Consider the following 17,777-nt stretch of genomic DNA (forward strand, 5'->3'; position numbering starts at 1 on the left):
TTTTTTTTTTTTTTTTTTTTTTGAGACGGAGTCTCTCTCTGTCGCCAGGTTGGAGGTTGGAGTGCAGTGGCGCAATCTTGGCTCACTGCAACCTGCGCCTCCTGGGTTCAAGCGATTCTCCTGCCTCAGCCTCCCAAGTAGCTGAGATTACAGGCGCACACCACCATGCCTGGCTAATTTTTTTTTAGTAGAGACGGGGTTTCACCATGTTGGCCAGGATGGTCTCAATCTCCTGACCTGGTGATCCACCTGCCATGGCCTCCCAAAGTGCCAGGATTACAGGAGTGAGCCACTGCGCCTGGCTGGCTACTGTTACTTTTTAAAAATATAACAGTAGTTTCATTATTATGCCTAAAATTTTTTTTACAAACCTGTTAAATATCATCAAATAGCCAATCAGGGTTTAGATTTCTCTAGTTGACTCATAAATGTCTTTATACAGTTCATTTGTTGGAGTCCGGGTCTAAATAAGGTTCATATGCTGTATTTCATATGTCTCTGAAATCTTTTTTAGGCTGTCATGCTTACACCTGCATTTTATTTCCCCTTGTCGTTTGTTAAACCTAGTCATTTGTTGTATAGATTTTTCAAAATCTGGGTTTTGTTGATTACATTCCTGTGGTGGAGCTTAACATGTTCACCTATCCCTTTTTTATCTGCTGATTGTTAGATCTAGAAGCTTGCACAGATACAGGCTTGATTTTTTTTTTTTTTTTAATTTTGTGAAGAATATTTCACAGTTGGTGTTAGATACATTATGTATGCTGGTCTTTCTTTTTGTGATATTAAGATTAATAGTTGATGGTTTCTAGATCTAACTATCAGGAAATAAAAAGGGATAGGTGAACATGTTAAGCTCTACCATAGGAATGTAATCAATAAAACCCAGAATTTGAAAAATCTACAGAACAAATGACTAGGTTTAACAAATGATGGGGAAATAAAATGCAGGTGGAACTATGACAATCAGATGTATTCATTGTAATATTCTTTATCAGTCTTATACCTAGAGTAGCAGGCTTTGATCAGTCTAGATTTGCTATTTTATTATAGGTTGCAAGGTAGTAATATTCTGTCATTTCTCTTATTGACTAGAATTTTTCTAAAAAGACTTTATCTTATCGACTATTTGGTTACTTTGAAAGCTGCTCCTACTGGTGTGATGGGATAAATGATTCTTGTTCTTTCTTTATTAGTTTTCAGAATAATGAGTTTGTTCCCTAAGCATCAGTAAAGTTTATTTTAATGGCTTTCAACGGAATAAAAAACTTGGTGTGGCATTGTTACTTTTTAAAATCCACACAGTTAAAGCCATTATTATTGCTAACTGTTTATATTTCTAAAAACTTAAGGCTTTGGGGGTGGGGGTTTGAAGCCATTTAATTCAGCCACCTTCAGCACTAAACCAAAACTGTACAAGAGGAATGCTTGTTTCTGCCAAATGAATCCCATGAGCACAGCTGAGATTTTTCAGAATTATCTTCTAGTTCAAAGTTTGGTGGTGTTTCAATTTCTGTAGCAGTGCTTTGCAACTGATTGCCATTTTCCTTGACCATCGTGAATTTAGCTGACACGAAATAGTTTTAAAATTTAGAATTAGAAACAATTACATTGATGTGTATTGAACTTCTTACATACAGTCTCTCTTTGTTTTGTTGTGTGCAGTGTATTTGCATAAAAACAAGATTTTTTTTTGTCCTTACAGATTATTCATCTACTCTAGGGGTTGGCTTTTACTTGACACCCTAATCTGGTGTTTCGATGTCTAAATCCTCTTTCCTGCATTAATTGTGAGGATGACATGGATGAAAAATAAGCAGTAGGAACTGATGAGTCCCCAAGGACCAGTGATCCTGTTTTTATGCAAATATCTGCACTGATAAAGATGATGGAAAGAAAAAAAATGCAAAAAATATTTGTCCTCAAAACATGATTGTTTGTCACTTCCTAAGAGCATTGTTAAATGTTAGTATAGAAATTACATGAACCTTCTAGGGCTGATAGTAACTAGGTTGTGTCTTTTGGAAGATGAATGCTACCCTTTGAATTGGTACATGATTATGCCTCAGATAACCCTTTTGGTGTGCAAATTTTGGAATGCAGTAACTTTTCTTATAGGCATTTATAGTCTCTCAGATGATTGAGGCCTCTTGGCTTGATTTGGGCAGTTAATTTATATGAAATTCCCTTGAAATATACAGAAATATTTAAAAAAGTAAAACTCTGCCTTAGCATATAAAGAATTCCATTTCTATTATTTCCATCTGAGCTCAGAGTCCTCCCTCTTTTACTGGAACTATGTTATAGTCACCTTCTAGCTGGTCCCTCTGCCTCTCAACTACCCCATTCCAGTCTATCTTGTTACTGCTGCCACATTGTTTTTATGGTTTTTTTTTTTTTGAGACAAGGTCTCACTCTCATCCAGGCTGGAGTGCCATGGCATTATCATGGCTCACTGTAGCCTCAAACTCCTGGGCTCAAGGGATCCTCCCACCTCAGCCTCCCAAGTAGCTGGGACTGCAGGTGCAGTGCCACCATATCCGGCTAATTTTTTTGATATTTTGTAGAGACGAGGTCTCACTATGTTGCCCAGAGTGGTCTTGAACTCCTGGACTCAACCAGTCCTCCCTCCTTGGCCTCCCGAAGTGCTGAAATTACAGACATGAACCACCATGCCTACCCTGGCCTGATTTATTTATTTATTTATTTATTTATTTATTTATTTATTTATTTATTTATTTATTTTGAGGCAGTGCCTTGCTTTGTCTCCCAGGCTGGAATGCAGTAGTGCAGTCTTGGCTCACTGCAGCCTCCACCTCCCAGGCTCAAGTGATTCTTATGCTTCAGCCATCCAGGTAGCTGAGATTACAGGTGTGTACCACCATGCCCAGCTTTTTAAAAATATTTTTAGTAGAGATGGGATTTCGCTATGTTGGCCAGGCTGGTCTCAAACTCCTGTCCTCAAGTGATTTGCCCACCTGACCTCCCAAAGTGCTGGGATTACAGGTGTGAGCCACCACGCCAGGCCCCGGCCTGATTTTTTGAAGTACATTTTCTTCTCTTTGTCTTTTGCTCATAAATCGTTACCCAGAGGATAAAATTTAGGCCCCTTGTGTGGCGTTGAAAATCCTTTGCACTCTGGCCCTCACCAGATTACTCTAGCCTTCTTACATCTCCCCTACCAAAACACATGCACTGTCTCTGTCGGAAGCTTCTGGAAATTGCTTTTTTTCTGGGTAGTTGGTGTTTTAGTGATGAGATGTAATATTTGAAGGTCTTACAATGTCTGGAATGTCTTCTCTTATGACAGTGGATGGTCAACAGCACAGAATAAATACAGTGTGAAACTTGATGATGGCTTGGTTTATCTTCTACTTGAACCCTACTCCATTATTATTATTACATGCTTATGATCCTGATTTAGACCTGTTAAATTTCAACACTACATTGCTTCCTTTATTCCTAAGATTCATTATCATGAATCCTATTGAATACTAGTTCTCAGCAGTTTTTAACCTCACTCTTTCTGGAATACTTCCCATCTTCTTAGTTCTACTCATGCTATTCCTTTTTCTCAGTAAGCTGTCCTTCTATCAGCCTTCCCTTTTCATCCTTGATTTAGAAAGTGAACGTTCTCTGTGGCCTCTCAAATTACCCCTAGAGCAGTTTGTTTGTTTGATTTGTAAGGTGCTTTTACCATTCTTCTTGGAGATTTTTGGTACATGTCTCAGTCCTTGGATTGATTATAACTTTTTAAGATAAGAATCATATTTTTACTTTTTCAGCCCATAGATTTTTTCCCCATCTCTGAAAACCACAAACCAGTTAGTAGTCATGCACATGACCTACTTACTAGCTATCTTTGAAATATGTTTAAATAAAATGTGAAAACTGGGAAAGCAGAGGATCGTATCATTTGAAACTAGGGACCCTGATGCATTTAGTTTTTTTCTCTTTTTTTTTTTTTTGTAACGGCTTTATTGAGATGTAATTCACAGTCTATAATTCACCCATTTATAGTGTGCAATTCAGCGATTTTTCTATATTCAGAATTTTGCAGTCACCACGACAACCAATTTTACAACATTTTCATCACCTGAAAAACCTTGTACCCATTAGCAGTCACTCCCTATTACTTCCCAAACTCCCCAGACCTAGACTGTTACTTACTGGTTTCATGTTTCTCTGGATTTGCCATATCTGGACATTTCATGTAAATGAAATCATATAATATTTATAATATTATATAATATATAATTATATATATTATATAATATATAATCATATAATATGGTTTCTTGTGACTGGATTCTGTTAAGATGTTTTCAGTGTTCAATTATGTTATAGCATGTATCAGTGCTTTATTTCGTTTCATGACTGAATAATATTCCATTGTATAGATACTCCACATCGTATTTATCTACCTGGTGATGGGCATTTGAGTTGTTTTCACTACTTGGCTACTATAAATAATGCTGCTGTGAACATTCAGGTTCAACCAAAACACACAATTGTTTTGGTAAACGTGTTTTCATTTTCTTAGGTTTATAGCTAGAGGTGGCATTTCTGGATCATGTGGTAACTCTATATCTGATCTATTGAAGAATTGTCAGACTGTTTTCCAAACTAGCTGAACCACTTTGCATTCCCACAAGCAGTGTATAAGTGGTCCAGTTTTCTCACACCCTTGCCAATACTTGTTATTTGTATTTTTTTCTTTTAATTATTTTCATGTCCCTCATAGAGAGTGTGAAGTAGTGTCTCATTGTGGTTTGGATTTTCATTTGTCTAGTAATAATGGTGTTGAGCATGTTTTCATGTGCTTATTATATATCTTCTTTGGAGAACTATCAATTCAGATCCTTTGCTTATTTGTAAATTGTATTGTTTGTGTTTTTATTATTGAATTGTAAGACTTCATTATATATTCTAGAAACGAGTTACTTATCAGACAGATGATTTGCAGAAGTTTTCTCTCATTCTATAGGTTGTCTTTTTACTTTCTTAATGGTGTTCTTTGAATCACAAAGCTTTAAATTTTGATGAAATCCAATGTATCTATTTTGTTGTTGCTTGTGTTTTAGTGTCCTACCTGAGAAACTATTGCCTAATGCAGGGTCTCAAAAATTTATGCCTGTTTTTTCTTTTAAAAGTTTTATAGTTTTATCTTTTAGATTTAGGTCTTTGATTCATTTTAAGTTAATTTTTATATTTGGTGTGAGATAGGGATCTAAATTCATTCTTTCGCATGTGGAGATCCAGTTTTCTTAGCATAATTTAGAAGCATCATTGAAAAGACTATCCTTTTTTCTGATGAATTGTCTTGACATCCTTGTCAAAAATCAGTTGGCAGCCGAGCATGATGGCTCACACCTGTAATCCCAGCACTTTGGGCGGCCAAGGTGGGGGAATTGCTTGAGCCCAGAAGTTTGAGACAAGCCTGGGCAACAAAGTGAGACTCCATCTCTATAAAAAAATTAAAAATTAGCCATATGTGATGCTGTGCACCCATAGTCTCACCTACTCAGGAGGCAGAGCCTGGGAGGTCGAGGCCTCAGTGAACCATGATCACACCTCTGCACTCCAGCCTGGGTTACAGAGAGAGACCCTGCCTCAAAACAAAAAAAATTAGTTGGCCGTAAATGTGAAGGTTTATTTCTAGACTCTCAGTTCTATTCCATTGATTTAATCTCTCCTTATGCCAGTAATTCACTTTCTTGCTTTGTAGTAAGTTTCGAAATTGGGATGTGTGAACTTTCCAACACCAACAATGTTTTGCAGTTTTCAAAGCATAAATATTATACTTCATTTGTTAAATTTTTTTCCTAAGTACTTTATTCTTTTTGATGCTATTATAAATGGAATTGTTTTCTTAATTTCATTTTCAGTTTGCTCATTGCTACTATTGAGAAATAGATTTAATTTTTGTATATTGATCTTGTACCCTGCAACTTCGTTGAACTTATTTCTTTAGTTCTAATAATGTTTTAGTAGATTATTTATAATTTTCTATATAAAGAATTGTCATTTGCAAATAAAGACTGTTTTGCTTCTTCATTTCCATTCTGATTGCCTTTAAATTACTTCTTTTGCCTAATTGCCCTGGCTAGAAATTCCAGTACAGTGTTGAATAAAAATGGCAGGAGTGGACATCTTTGACTTTTCCTGATCTTTGGGAGAAAGGATTAGGTATAGTGTTAGCTGTGGGTTTTTTGTAGATGTGCTTTAATGTAAATATTACCTTCTAAAAAACTTTTGAGGAATTTAGCTTACTTTGATATAAGTAGTTGTTTCTACTGATTAATCATATAATTATTAATCATATAATTCTGTATGTTCATGTAGCAGTTTAATGGGACTGTTATTTGGTTAAATTTAATCACTGTTGTTTTTTAAAAGCAACATTTCATTGTAAAAAGATTGAGAGGGATGCCAAGGGGGGATGACTGCTTGAAGCCAAGAGTTTGTAACCAGCCTGGGCAACAAAACCAGGACTCCATTTCTGAAAGAAAAAGATTGAGGCCGGCGTGGTGGCTCAGGCTTGTAATCCTAGCACTTTGGGAGGCTGAGGCGGGCAGATCACCTGAGGTCAGGAGTTTGAGACCAGCCTGGCCAACATGGTGAAACCTTGTCTCTGCAAAAATACAAAAATTAGCTGGGCATGGTGGCACACAACTGTGGTCCCAGTTACTCGGGAGGCTGAGGCAGAAGAATCGCTTGAACCTGGGAGGCGGAGGTTGCAGTGAGCTGAGATCATGCCACTGCACTCCAGTCTAGGTGACAGAGCTAGACTCCATCTCAAAAAAAAAAAAAAAAAAGAGGCCAGGCATGGTGCCTCACGCCTGTAATCCCAGCACTTTGGGAGGCCGAGGCGGGCGGATCACGAGGTCAGGAGATCGAGACCATCCTGGCTAACACAGTGAAACCCCGTCTCTACTAAAAAAATATCAAAAATTAGCTGGGCGTGGTGGCGGGCGCCTGTATGTAGTCCCAGCTACTGAGGAGGCTGAGGCAGGAGAATGGTATGAACCCGGGAGGTGGAGCTTGTAGTGAGCTGAGATCGCACCACTGTACTCCAGCCTGGGCGACTGAGCGAGACACCATCTCAAAAAAAGAAAAAAAGATTAAGATGTCCCCATTCAAAACTGAATACTTTATCCCATTAATCTACATTGATGAAGTTGTCTATACAACTTTACTATTTGGTACTTTATTTAATGGTAGTAACTAAGAAAAACTTCTGCTATCAGGAAGCAGAAGTTTCCACAGCTAGCCTGTGGTATACTAGACTTCTCTACCCTCTGGGCATGTGATTTTCAAATAAGTGATCATTTACATTTAGAAGTTTTTTCCCATCTAGATAAAATTCTAAACAGCTCTTTTGATTTGTAATTTTAATATATAAAGGAGGGAAGGGAGAGTATAACTGTGATTCTTATACCTTTTTGTTTTTTTGGAGACAGGGTCTCTGTTGCCCAGTCATAGCTCACTGCAGCCTTGATCTCCCAGGTTCAAGCAGTCCTCCCAGCCCAGCCTCTCGAGTAGCTGGAACCACAGGAGAGTGCCACTATGCCTGACTGATTTTTTTTTTTTTTTTTTTTTAAGAGATGGGGTCTCCCTGTGTTGTCCAGGCTGGCTTCATCCTCCTGGGCTCAAGCAGTCATTCTGCCTCAGCCTCCCAAAACGCTGGGATTATAGGTGTGAACCATCATGCCCTGCCCCTGGGTATTTTTTTTCTTTTTATTATTTATTTATTTATTTATATATTTTTGTGGGCTGACATCAGAATTATTTGTCTGGCTTCCCTTATTAGGCCGATTAAGTTCTACCTCTCATATAATTAAATTAATAGCCTTTGACTGAGGAGAAAAATCATCTAGCCTTTAACCTCTAGATGGCAGCATGAGTCTTTCTGTACCACTAACAGAATCTCTTGAACTGGATTTTTGATCTATGTAAAAACTTATTGTGATTTTTTTTTTTCTTTTTTTTCTTTTTCTTTTTTTTTTTTTTTTTTTGAGACAGAGTTTCGCTCTTGTTGCCCAGGCTAGAGTGCAATGGCTTGATCTCGGCTCACCGCAACCTTTGCCTCCCAGGTTCAAGCTATTCTCCTGCCTCAGCCTCCTGAGTAGCTGGGATTACAGGCATGCACCATCATGCCAGGCTAATTTTGTATTTCTGGTAGAGATGGGGTTTCTCCATGTTGGTCAGGCTGGTCTTGAACTCCTGACCTCAGGTGATCCGCCCACCTTGGCCTCCCAAAGTGCTGGGATTACAGGCATGAGCCACGGCGCCTGGCCTCTTCTTGTGATTTTTACCAGACTACTTGCCTAACTTTGTTGATACTTTGTTGATTTTGATTTTTAGCTTTTTGTTTTTCTTTTTTTTTTTGAGATGGAGTCTCGCTCTGTCACCCAGGCTGGAGTGCAGTGGCCAGATCTCAGCTCACTGCAAGCTCCGCCTCCCGGGTTCACGCCATTCTCCTGCCTCAGCCTCCCAAGTAGCTGGGACTACAGGCGCCCGCCACCACGCCTGGCTAGTTTTTTGTATTTTTTAGTAGAGACGGGGTTTCACCGTGTTAGCCAGGATGGTCTCGATCTCCTGACCTTGGGATCCACCTGTCTCGGCCTCCCAAAGTGCTGGGATTACAGGCTTGAGCCACCGCGCCCGGCCTTCCTTTTTTTTTTTTTTCAATTTTTTTTGAGACAGGTTTCACTCTGTCACCCAGGCTGGAGTGTAGCGGTGCAATCTCAGCTCACTGCAACCTCTGCCTCTGGTTCAAGCGATTCTCCCACTTAGTACAAAAAAATTCTAAAAATATGATTAATTCAATACCTTTTATATCTGCATATAAGACCCTAAAAATGGGTTAAGTTATCTTATCTCAATAATTTCCCCTACCAGTGGCTTATCTTGTATCCTTGGACTCTGTTGGTTTTCATGTGGTATCAGGCAATGAATGCTCTATTACATTAAACAGGAATGTTAGCTAAAGTTGATGAAACTACCTTGGACTAATTAGTCCTTCAAGAACAATTTAATTGTTTTAAAATAAAGCTTTCAAATATTTAACCATTTTGAATAGCAAAAGAATGAAGTGTCCTGTTTAGCAACTGTTTAGGTGACTACTTCATACAAGGCTATGTAGGGGATAGGAAGATAATTACTGCCCTCGTGTAGATTAAAATCTAGTATGAAAGGAAGATAAGACAACTAAGGTAAATGATTCTTAAAAAAATATAGAGGAGAAAAGCTCTATGAGAGTACAAAGAACTATATGGATAGGGGAGAAGAGGGCAATTGCATCAGATTGCTACAGGAGTGGCAGATAAGTTTCATTTTATTTAGTAAGACCTGCCTGGAACCATTGAATTGAGAAGGATTTTGAGAGGGAGCCTAGATTCAGAGGAGAAGGCAATTAGTGATGTCTGTTATAGACAAGGGAAATGAGTGTGGTAATATGTGCAATTTCTGGAACATTGAAAATAAACCTGGCCAGGTGCGGTGGCTCATGCCTGTAATCCCAGCTCTTTGGAAGGCCAAGTTGGGTGATCACCTGAGGCCAGGAGTTCGAGACCAGCCTGGCCAACATGTGAAACCCTGCCTCTACTAAAAATACAAAAATTAGCCAGGCGTGGTGGTGGGCGCCTGTAATCTCAGCTACCCAGGAGGCTGAGGCGGGAGAATGACTTGAATCCGGGAGGCAGAGGTTGCAGTGAACTGAGATGATGCCACTGCACTCCAGCCTGGGTGACAGAGTGAGACTCTTTCTCAAAAAAAAAAAAAAAGAAGAGAAAGAAGGAAGGAAAGAAACCCTTAAAGAACACAGAGATGGGTAGAAATGGAAAGGGAGCATATTCTAGGTAGAGTGAATGTTAAAGAGTTTGAAAGCAACAGCTATGTTCAAGGAATGGTGTGAGTGGTTGAATCTAGACCCCAGGTTATATTAGGTCTCATAATGACTAAGACTAGGAAGGAGATAGAGGGGCCAGACTGAAGAGGGCCTTGAACTCCAGGGGTCAAGGAGTTATACTCAGTGGTAGTAGGGAGCATGTGAAATGTTCTTTAAAAAGTATCTTGGCCGGGCATGATGGCTTACGCCTGTAATCCCAGCACTTTGGGAGGCTGAGGCAGGTGGATCGCGAGGCCAGGAGATCAAGACCATCCTGGCTAACACGGTGAAACCCCGTCTCTACTAAAAAAATACAAAAAAAAAAAAATTAGCCGGGCGTGGTGGCGGGCGCCTGTAGTCCCAGCTACTTGGGAGGCTGAGGCAGGAGAATGGCGTGAACCTGGGAAGTGGAGGTTGCAGTGAGCCCAGATCGTGCCACTGCACTCCAGCCTGGGTGACAGAGCGAGACTCCGTCTCAAAAAAAAATAAAATAAAATAAAAATTTAAAAGTATTTTAATGCTATCACATTAACTGTGTGCATTATAGATGGTTTGGGGAGACACTTTACTAAAAGAGATTTTACTACAATTTTTTATTTTAAAAGTAAGAAGGAAGTAAAAAAAAGAAAACCAACAAACCATAGCCTTACCACTAAGAGATAACCACTATTAACATTTCATGTGTTTCCTGGCCCCACTTTTAGTCCCTTTATGTGTCTATGTGTGTGCTTATATTTATACTTGCATCCATTCATGTACCATGTACATAGATAATGCTTTTTTTCTTTCTTTTTTTTTTTTTTTTTTTTTTGAGACAGGGTCTCCCTCTGTCACCCAGGCTGGAGTGCAATGGCGCAATCTTGGCTCACTGCAACCTCTACCTCTCGGGCTCAAGCAAGTCCCCCACTTCAGCTTCCCAAGTAGCTGGGACCACAGGTGTGAGCCACAGTGCCTGGCCAGAAATGCTTTTTTAATATAACTGAGATTATTGTGTGTGTGTGTAGTTTTAACTTGTGCTTTAAAAAATTTTATTCTATCTTAAGCATTTTCCTGTGTCATTAAAGGTTCTACCACTGAAGATTTTTGAATAGGAAAGATACACACCTTTAGGAGGTATTAGTGCACAGGATAGAGTAGGATGGTAGAGACAGGAGGCAGGAAGTTACAGTGGGAATCCAGGATGAAGGATTGAGAGTTTGAATGGATGGTGGCAGTAAGAATGGGAAGAAGTACACTGACAATAGATTTTTCAGATTTGGAATTTTTAGGAGTAGGTAAATGTCTGGATGGGGATGTTACAGGATAAGCTGAAGTTACAGCTTACCATGATGTTTTAGCCTAATTAATGACAGGGAAGTCAGAAGGAGGCTAGATGCCTGCTTAACAACAACAACAACAAAAATCACATAATTCTTTTACATGCTCCTTTGTAGGAAGGCATCTTTATTTTCTTAGAAATAAGTAAATGTCATTTGTAGAGGTTAGAGGTTAGTGTTATTAATAAGATGTCTAGTTCAGTCATATTACCTAGGCAACAGGTAATGTTTTAGATAGTGAACGGTGAGTTATTTGATCTGAAAGAAATCAACAGGTGAAATAGGATATCCATAACTTCAGAAATTGACTTGTGAAGTCCCTATTTTCTTTGGCTGGTCATTAGGCTGCTAAGTAGAATGACTGACTTTTGTATAGTTTTCTTTTCTTTGAAACAGAGTCTCGCTGTGTCGCCCAGGCTGGAGTGCAGTGGCGCGATCTCGGCTCACTGCAAGCTCCACCTCCTGGGTTCATGCCATTCTCCTGCCTCAGCCTCCCGAGTAGCTGGGACGACAGGTGCCCGCCACCACGCCCAGCTAAGTTTTTGTATTTTTAGTAGAGCTGAGATTTTATCGTGTTAGCCAGAATGGTCTCCATCTCCTGACCTCGTGATCCGCCCGCCTCAGCCTCACAAAGTGCTGGGATTACAGGCGTGAGCCACCACACCCAGCCTTTTGTATAGTTTTCTTCCACAGTAGTGCTTTTTCATTCGGGTACCTACCTATGAACTTTTCCTGAACTTTCCTACAAGTTTAGAAAGTTGTTATGGCCTCTGTATACAGTAGACATCCAGTTCTTTGTTAACTGGAAAATGTTTCAGAAGTTTAAATCTGAAGTAACAGGAATTGGTCCAAAATATTTGTTGTTGCTCATGTTTTAAGTAAGTGACATTGGATTATATCAGCACTGGGATAACTCCCGTTAGGTGTTATGACTGCAATTTACATGCATTTGGAGATTAGTGATTGATAGGGAAACAAACTGCCAAATTATCTTCCAAAAAGGTACTCCCCACTCCATATCCTTGCTAATAACAAGTATTCTAATTTTTTAAAGTCATTGCCAACTTGATAGGCAAAATATTAATGTGTTGTTCTAATGTTCATTTCTTCTATTGTGAAGATGAACTTTTTTTTTTTTCATGTTTCTTGATCCTATCTGTTGACGAGGGCTGGAAATTAAAGAAAGTATAAATTTAAATTATTTTAACCTGAAAAATAAAGCCAGGGAACTTGATTCAAAAGCACCCTAAGACATTGTGTTGAAATCTGTGTCTCAAATACCGATGGAACCTTATCCTTGTTTTCTTTGTTTTATGCATTACTTTACCATCTTGCCATGGTCATTAGCTTTGTACCTATTTAGGTTACAGCATAAAATCCAGGAACTCCACCTTGAAGGGATCATGGTTATTCTTCTTAATTAGAAATTGTCAATTTAGCCTTAAGTATTTTGTTTTTTAAAATGTTTTATGATATTGTGAAATAAATCATGCCGTTATTTCTCATTTTTCCTTTGGTTAACAAATTAGGATATATAAATCTTCAAATTACCTTTAAGGCTTGTAAACATTCAAATCTTTTATCCATTAGTCAAGTTATTTCATAAACCCAACATTGCCTCTGAAATGGCTTTACACACAAAGAGGATTTTACCATAAAATGCTTGTGGTAGTTTATTCTCTTCTGATTTTTTGTAGGGGAAGGGGAGAGGAGAGTAGGCAGAATATAAATTAATTTGGATGGTGTTGGTTTCAAAGTAGCATTCCATATAACTCTGCAGAAAATATGATAAATAAGAAAATGGGCCAGGCACCAACGTGGCTCATGCTGTAATCCCAGCACTTTGGGAGGCCAAGGTGGGCAGATCATCTGAGATCGGGAGATTGAGACCACACTGGCCAATATGGTGAAACCCTGTCTCTACTAAATACAAAACTTAACCAGGTGTGGTGGCACATGCCTGTGGTCCCAACTACTGGGGAGGCTGAGGCATGAGAATCGCTTGAACCCAGGAGATAGAGGTTATAGTGAGCCAAGATCAAGCCACTGCGCTCCAGCCTGGGCAACAGAGTGAGACTCTGTCTCAAAAAATAAAAAATAAAGTACATAGTAAAACAAAGTTCAACATTTGGGAAATAGCAGGTCAATTATAGTGTTACCCATACAGGAGAATACAATGTAGTCATTAAAAAACATTAAAGGGACTGGCCACCGTGGCTTATGCCTGTAATCCCAGCACTTTGGGAGGCCAAGGTAGGCAGATCACTTGAGGTCACGAGTTCGAGACCAGCCTGGCCAAGCTTGTGAAACCCCATCTCTACTAAAAATACAAAAATCAGTCGCTCATAGTGGTGGACACCTGTAATCCCAGCTACTCTGGAGACTGAAGCAGGAGAATCACTTGAACCCAGGAGGTGGAGCCTGCAGTGAGCTGCCAAGATGTGCCACTGCACTCCAGCCTGGATGACAGAGTAGGACTATGTCTCTAAAAAAAAAAAAAAAGCACTAAAGGGCATTTCATGTCAGAAAGGTTTCATTATATATAAGAATAATAGCAAGTGACAAAATGCAGAATATAAAATTTTACAGCAGGTGTTTTTTTTTTTTTTTTCTTTTGAGAGCGTGGACATAGACAAATAGCTAGAAGGAAATACATCAGTATGTTTTAATGGCTGTCTTGAGTGGTTTTTAAAAATTTCTAAATTTTCCAAATTTATAATAAACACATTCTAGGCTGTTGAATAGGAAAAATACCACTTAAAAAAATAGGGAAAAGTCGTATGCCATTTTAGAAACAAAATTGTACTTACATCTCTGAATTTTCTAGGCAGTTAAATTTTTGAGCTCTTCTGTGAACTGTTTCTAAATAAAAATGAGTAGATGCATTAACAACAATTGATCAGTTTATACAAGTGATAAATAGCAAGGTGAACGTTTCCCATACATACCTCATTTCCCATACTTAGGATGCCCTTGCATAAATCGAAATTAGGAGCAAAAGAAATGGTAGGCTGTTGGGTCATGGGCAAGAGATGATTTAGTTGGCCAAAGGGCATATTTTCTTAAGCAAGTGTTGGCCAAGATGTTACTTTATGTTTTCAGGCTGTCATCGCTATAGTTGGAGAACTGTGAACTCTTAGTATTAACTACTCATTAGGAGCAAAGAACCATTTGGAATGTCTGTCAGTCTTAAATAGAACTGCAGCTGTTTGGCTGAGAGGTGAAATGGACCTGGAATTTATTTTTTTTATTTTTATTTTTTTGAGGTGGGGGGGCTTTGAAAGTAGTTTTGGTATAACGAAGAGGTGATGAGAACTAAGTAATTACAAAAGTGTTCATAGGAGTTCAGTTTCTTTCCAGCGTTTGGGTTTGAGAATGACTGTTTCTGCCCATGGGGAAATCAGTTAGTGTTTTTCTGATTTTGTTTGTTTGTTTTTTAAGTTATTGATGTTCTAGAAATTTCAACAAAATAAGGAGTGTTTTTGTATTTCAAATGTAGTGCCCGTTTCTTTATTTCTTTCTGGTTCTTTCCACTGGTTTGTGTTGATAATATGATCTGGAAGGGTAGTGATAGTGCATGGGAATTTGTAAATGATCACAAAGTACTTTGTCACAGGAAATCTAGAGAAATAATGACTTTGGCATATGTATAAGAGAAATATCTCTAACTGTTAAGTCTAAACTGAAAACTTGGTACTTTGCTTTTACTTTTTGGTTTGGTATAACCAAAAAAAAAAAAAAAAAAAAATTGAAAAATAAAATAGAAGCAATGATTTGTTTTCTCAGGTGTAGTTGTATTTGACTGACTCTATTGTAAGAGGACACGTTTCAGACTGAATGGTTGGATAATGGTAGTTGAATCTGATAGGTTGAAGTTTTGGATATGGAATGAAAAGAGAAGAGAGAGCTGGGCAAGATGAGGATTCCTGTAGTTCCAGCTACTGGGAAAGCTGAGGTGGGAGGATCACCTGAGCCCTGGAGTTTGAGACTGCAGTGAGCTATGATCATGCCACTGCATTCCAGTCTGGATGACAGAGTGAGACCCTGTCTCAAAAAATAAATAAAAAGAGGAAAGTGCTAAAATGAGAATTCTGATTCAGAATATAAAAATATTCTACTGTCCCATTATTTTTTGTTCTTTAATAAGCTTTAACATTGACGTATAATGTATATAAAGAAAAGCACACAAATTATAATGTGCAGCTCAATGAATTTTCATAAAATTAACACTCTCCTGTAACCACTGGTCAAAACAGATCAAGATACAGAACGTTGCGCCTGGTGCTGTGGCTCATGCGTGTGATCCCAACACTTTGGGAGGCTGAGGCTGGCAGATAACTTGAGCTCAGGAGTTCCAGACCAGCCTGGGCAACATGACAAAATCCGGTCTCTACAAAAAATACAAAAATTAGCCGAGCCTGCTGGTGCACACCTGTAGTCCTAGCTACTTAGGGAGGCTGAGGTAGGAGGATCCCCTGAACCTGGGAAGTCAAGGCTGTAGTGAACCAAGATTGCACCACTGTACTCCAACCTGAGTGACAGGAGTGAGACCCTATCTCAAAAAAAAAAAAAAAAAAAAAAAACCTTTCTAGTATATAAATACAAAATTTCCTTTGTACCCCTTCTAGTCCCTACTTGCCCCTTCCTCTCAAAGACAAGCATTACTGTGACTTATACTATCATAGAGTAATTTTGTTTATCTTTGAACTTTATGTAAATAGAATAACAAATCACGTACTCTTTTGTGTCTGCCTTCTTTTGATCAGCGTTTAAATTATGACATCAGCTATATCATTTGGGTTTTCTCCCATTGCTACGTAGTATTTCATTGTAAGAAGTTACCACGATTTATTTCCTCATTCTACTAATGATGGACATTTGGACTGTTTCCAGCTTTTGGTTATTACAAATAAATACCGTTAGTATTTTTGATATATGTCTTTTTTTGGTACATGCATTTTCTTTTTTTTGAGACACAGTCTTGCTCTGTTGCCCAGGCTGGAGTGCAGTGGTGACATCTCAGCTCACTGCAAGCTTCGCCTCGTGAGTTCACGCCATTCTCCTGCCTCAGCCTCCCGAGTAGCTGGGACTACAGGCACCCGCCACCAGGCCCAGCTAATTTTTTTTGTATTTTTAGTAGAGATGGGGCTTCACTGTGTTAGCCGGGATGGTCTTGATCTCCTGACCTCGTGATGCACCCACCTCGGCCTCCCAAAGTGCTGGGATTACAGGCATGAGCCACTGTGCCTGGCCAGTACATACATTTTCATTGGATATACAAGTAGGAAGTGGAATTGCTAGATCATAGGGGTATATATATATATTTAGCTTTAGTAGGTACTTCCAAATATTAATAGTTTTCCAAAGTGGTTATATCAATTTACAAGCCTAACAGCAATTTCAGTTGCTCCAAGTCCCTACCAACAGGTATATTCTCAGTCTTTTAACTTCTAGCCATTCTAGTAAATGGTATCTTAATGTGGTTTTAATTTGCGTTTTCTTAATGACTAATGAGGTTGAGCACCTTTTCATATGTTTATTGGCCATTTGGATAACATCTTTTGTGAAGTCCTTATTCGTGTCTCTTGCCCATCGTGCATCTTTAAAAACTGGATTATCAATCTTTTTTTTTTTTTTTTTTTAGATGGAGTTTCATTCTTGTCGCCCAGGCTGGAGTGCAATGGCACAATCTCAGCTCACTGCAACCTCTGCCTCCTGGGTTCAAGCGATCCTCCCGCCTCAGCCTCCCGAATAGCTGGGATTACAGGTGCATGCTGCCACGTGTGCCTAATTTTTGTATTTTTAGTAGAGACAGGGTTTCACCATGTTGGCCAGGCTGGTCTCGAACTCATGACCTCAGGTGATCTGCCTGCCTCGGCCTCCCAAAGTGCTGGGATTACAGGCATGAGCCACTGAGCCTGGCCTGGATTATCAGTCTTTAAAAAAATGATTTGTAAGTTTTGTTTATATGTGCTGGATATCCACCCTTTGTCAGTCACATAAATTGCAACTATTCCACTTTGTAGCATCCCTTTTAATTTTCTTAATGGTATATTTTAATGAACCAAAGAGTTTTTTCCCCCAACTTTTTATTTGTTGAAATTTGAAATCTTTAAAAAAGTTTTGGCCAGGTGCGGTGGCTCACACCTGTAATCCCAGCACTTTGGGAGGCCAAGGCCGGTGGATCACCTAAGGTCAAGAGTTTGAGACTAGCCTGCCAAATATGGTGAAACCCTGTCTCTACTAAAAATACAAAAATTAGGCCGGGCATGGTGGCTCATGCCTGTAATCCCAGCACTTTGGGAGGCCGAGGTGGGCAGATCACCTGAGGTCAGGAGTTCAAGACCAGCCTGGCCAGCATTGTGAAACCCTGTCTCTACTAAAAATATAAAAATTAGCCGGGCGTGGTGGTGGTTGCCTGTAATCCCAGCTGCTCAAGAGGCTGAGGCAGGAGAATCGCTTGAACCTGGGAGGCGGAGGTTTCAGTGAGCCGAGATCGTGCCATTGCACTCTAGCCTGGGCAGTGGAGTGAGACTCCCTCTCAAAAAAAAAAAAAAACCCCCAAAATT

General features: G+C 39.2%; 1 protein-coding gene across 2 annotated transcripts in view; it reads left to right on the plus strand.

The window, feature by feature from the left end:
- LIN52 (lin-52 DREAM MuvB core complex component) overlaps nt 1-17,777 on the plus strand; it is a 111,337-nt gene that overhangs the window by 19,519 nt on the left and 74,041 nt on the right. Inside the window, exon 6 of one of the 2 annotated variants that reach the window (XM_073011153.1) lies at nt 10,711-10,828. The exons of the other annotated variant lie outside the window; for it this stretch is intronic. Within the exon in view, the coding sequence (XP_072867254.1) occupies nt 10,711-10,828 (118 nt within the window). The remainder of the gene's footprint in view (nt 1-10,710; nt 10,829-17,777) is intronic. 2 annotated transcript variants of the gene reach the window in all.

Source organism: Chlorocebus sabaeus, chromosome 24, assembly GCF_047675955.1.
Source record: "Chlorocebus sabaeus isolate Y175 chromosome 24, mChlSab1.0.hap1, whole genome shotgun sequence".
Classification (NCBI taxonomy): Eukaryota; Metazoa; Chordata; class Mammalia; order Primates; family Cercopithecidae; genus Chlorocebus; species Chlorocebus sabaeus.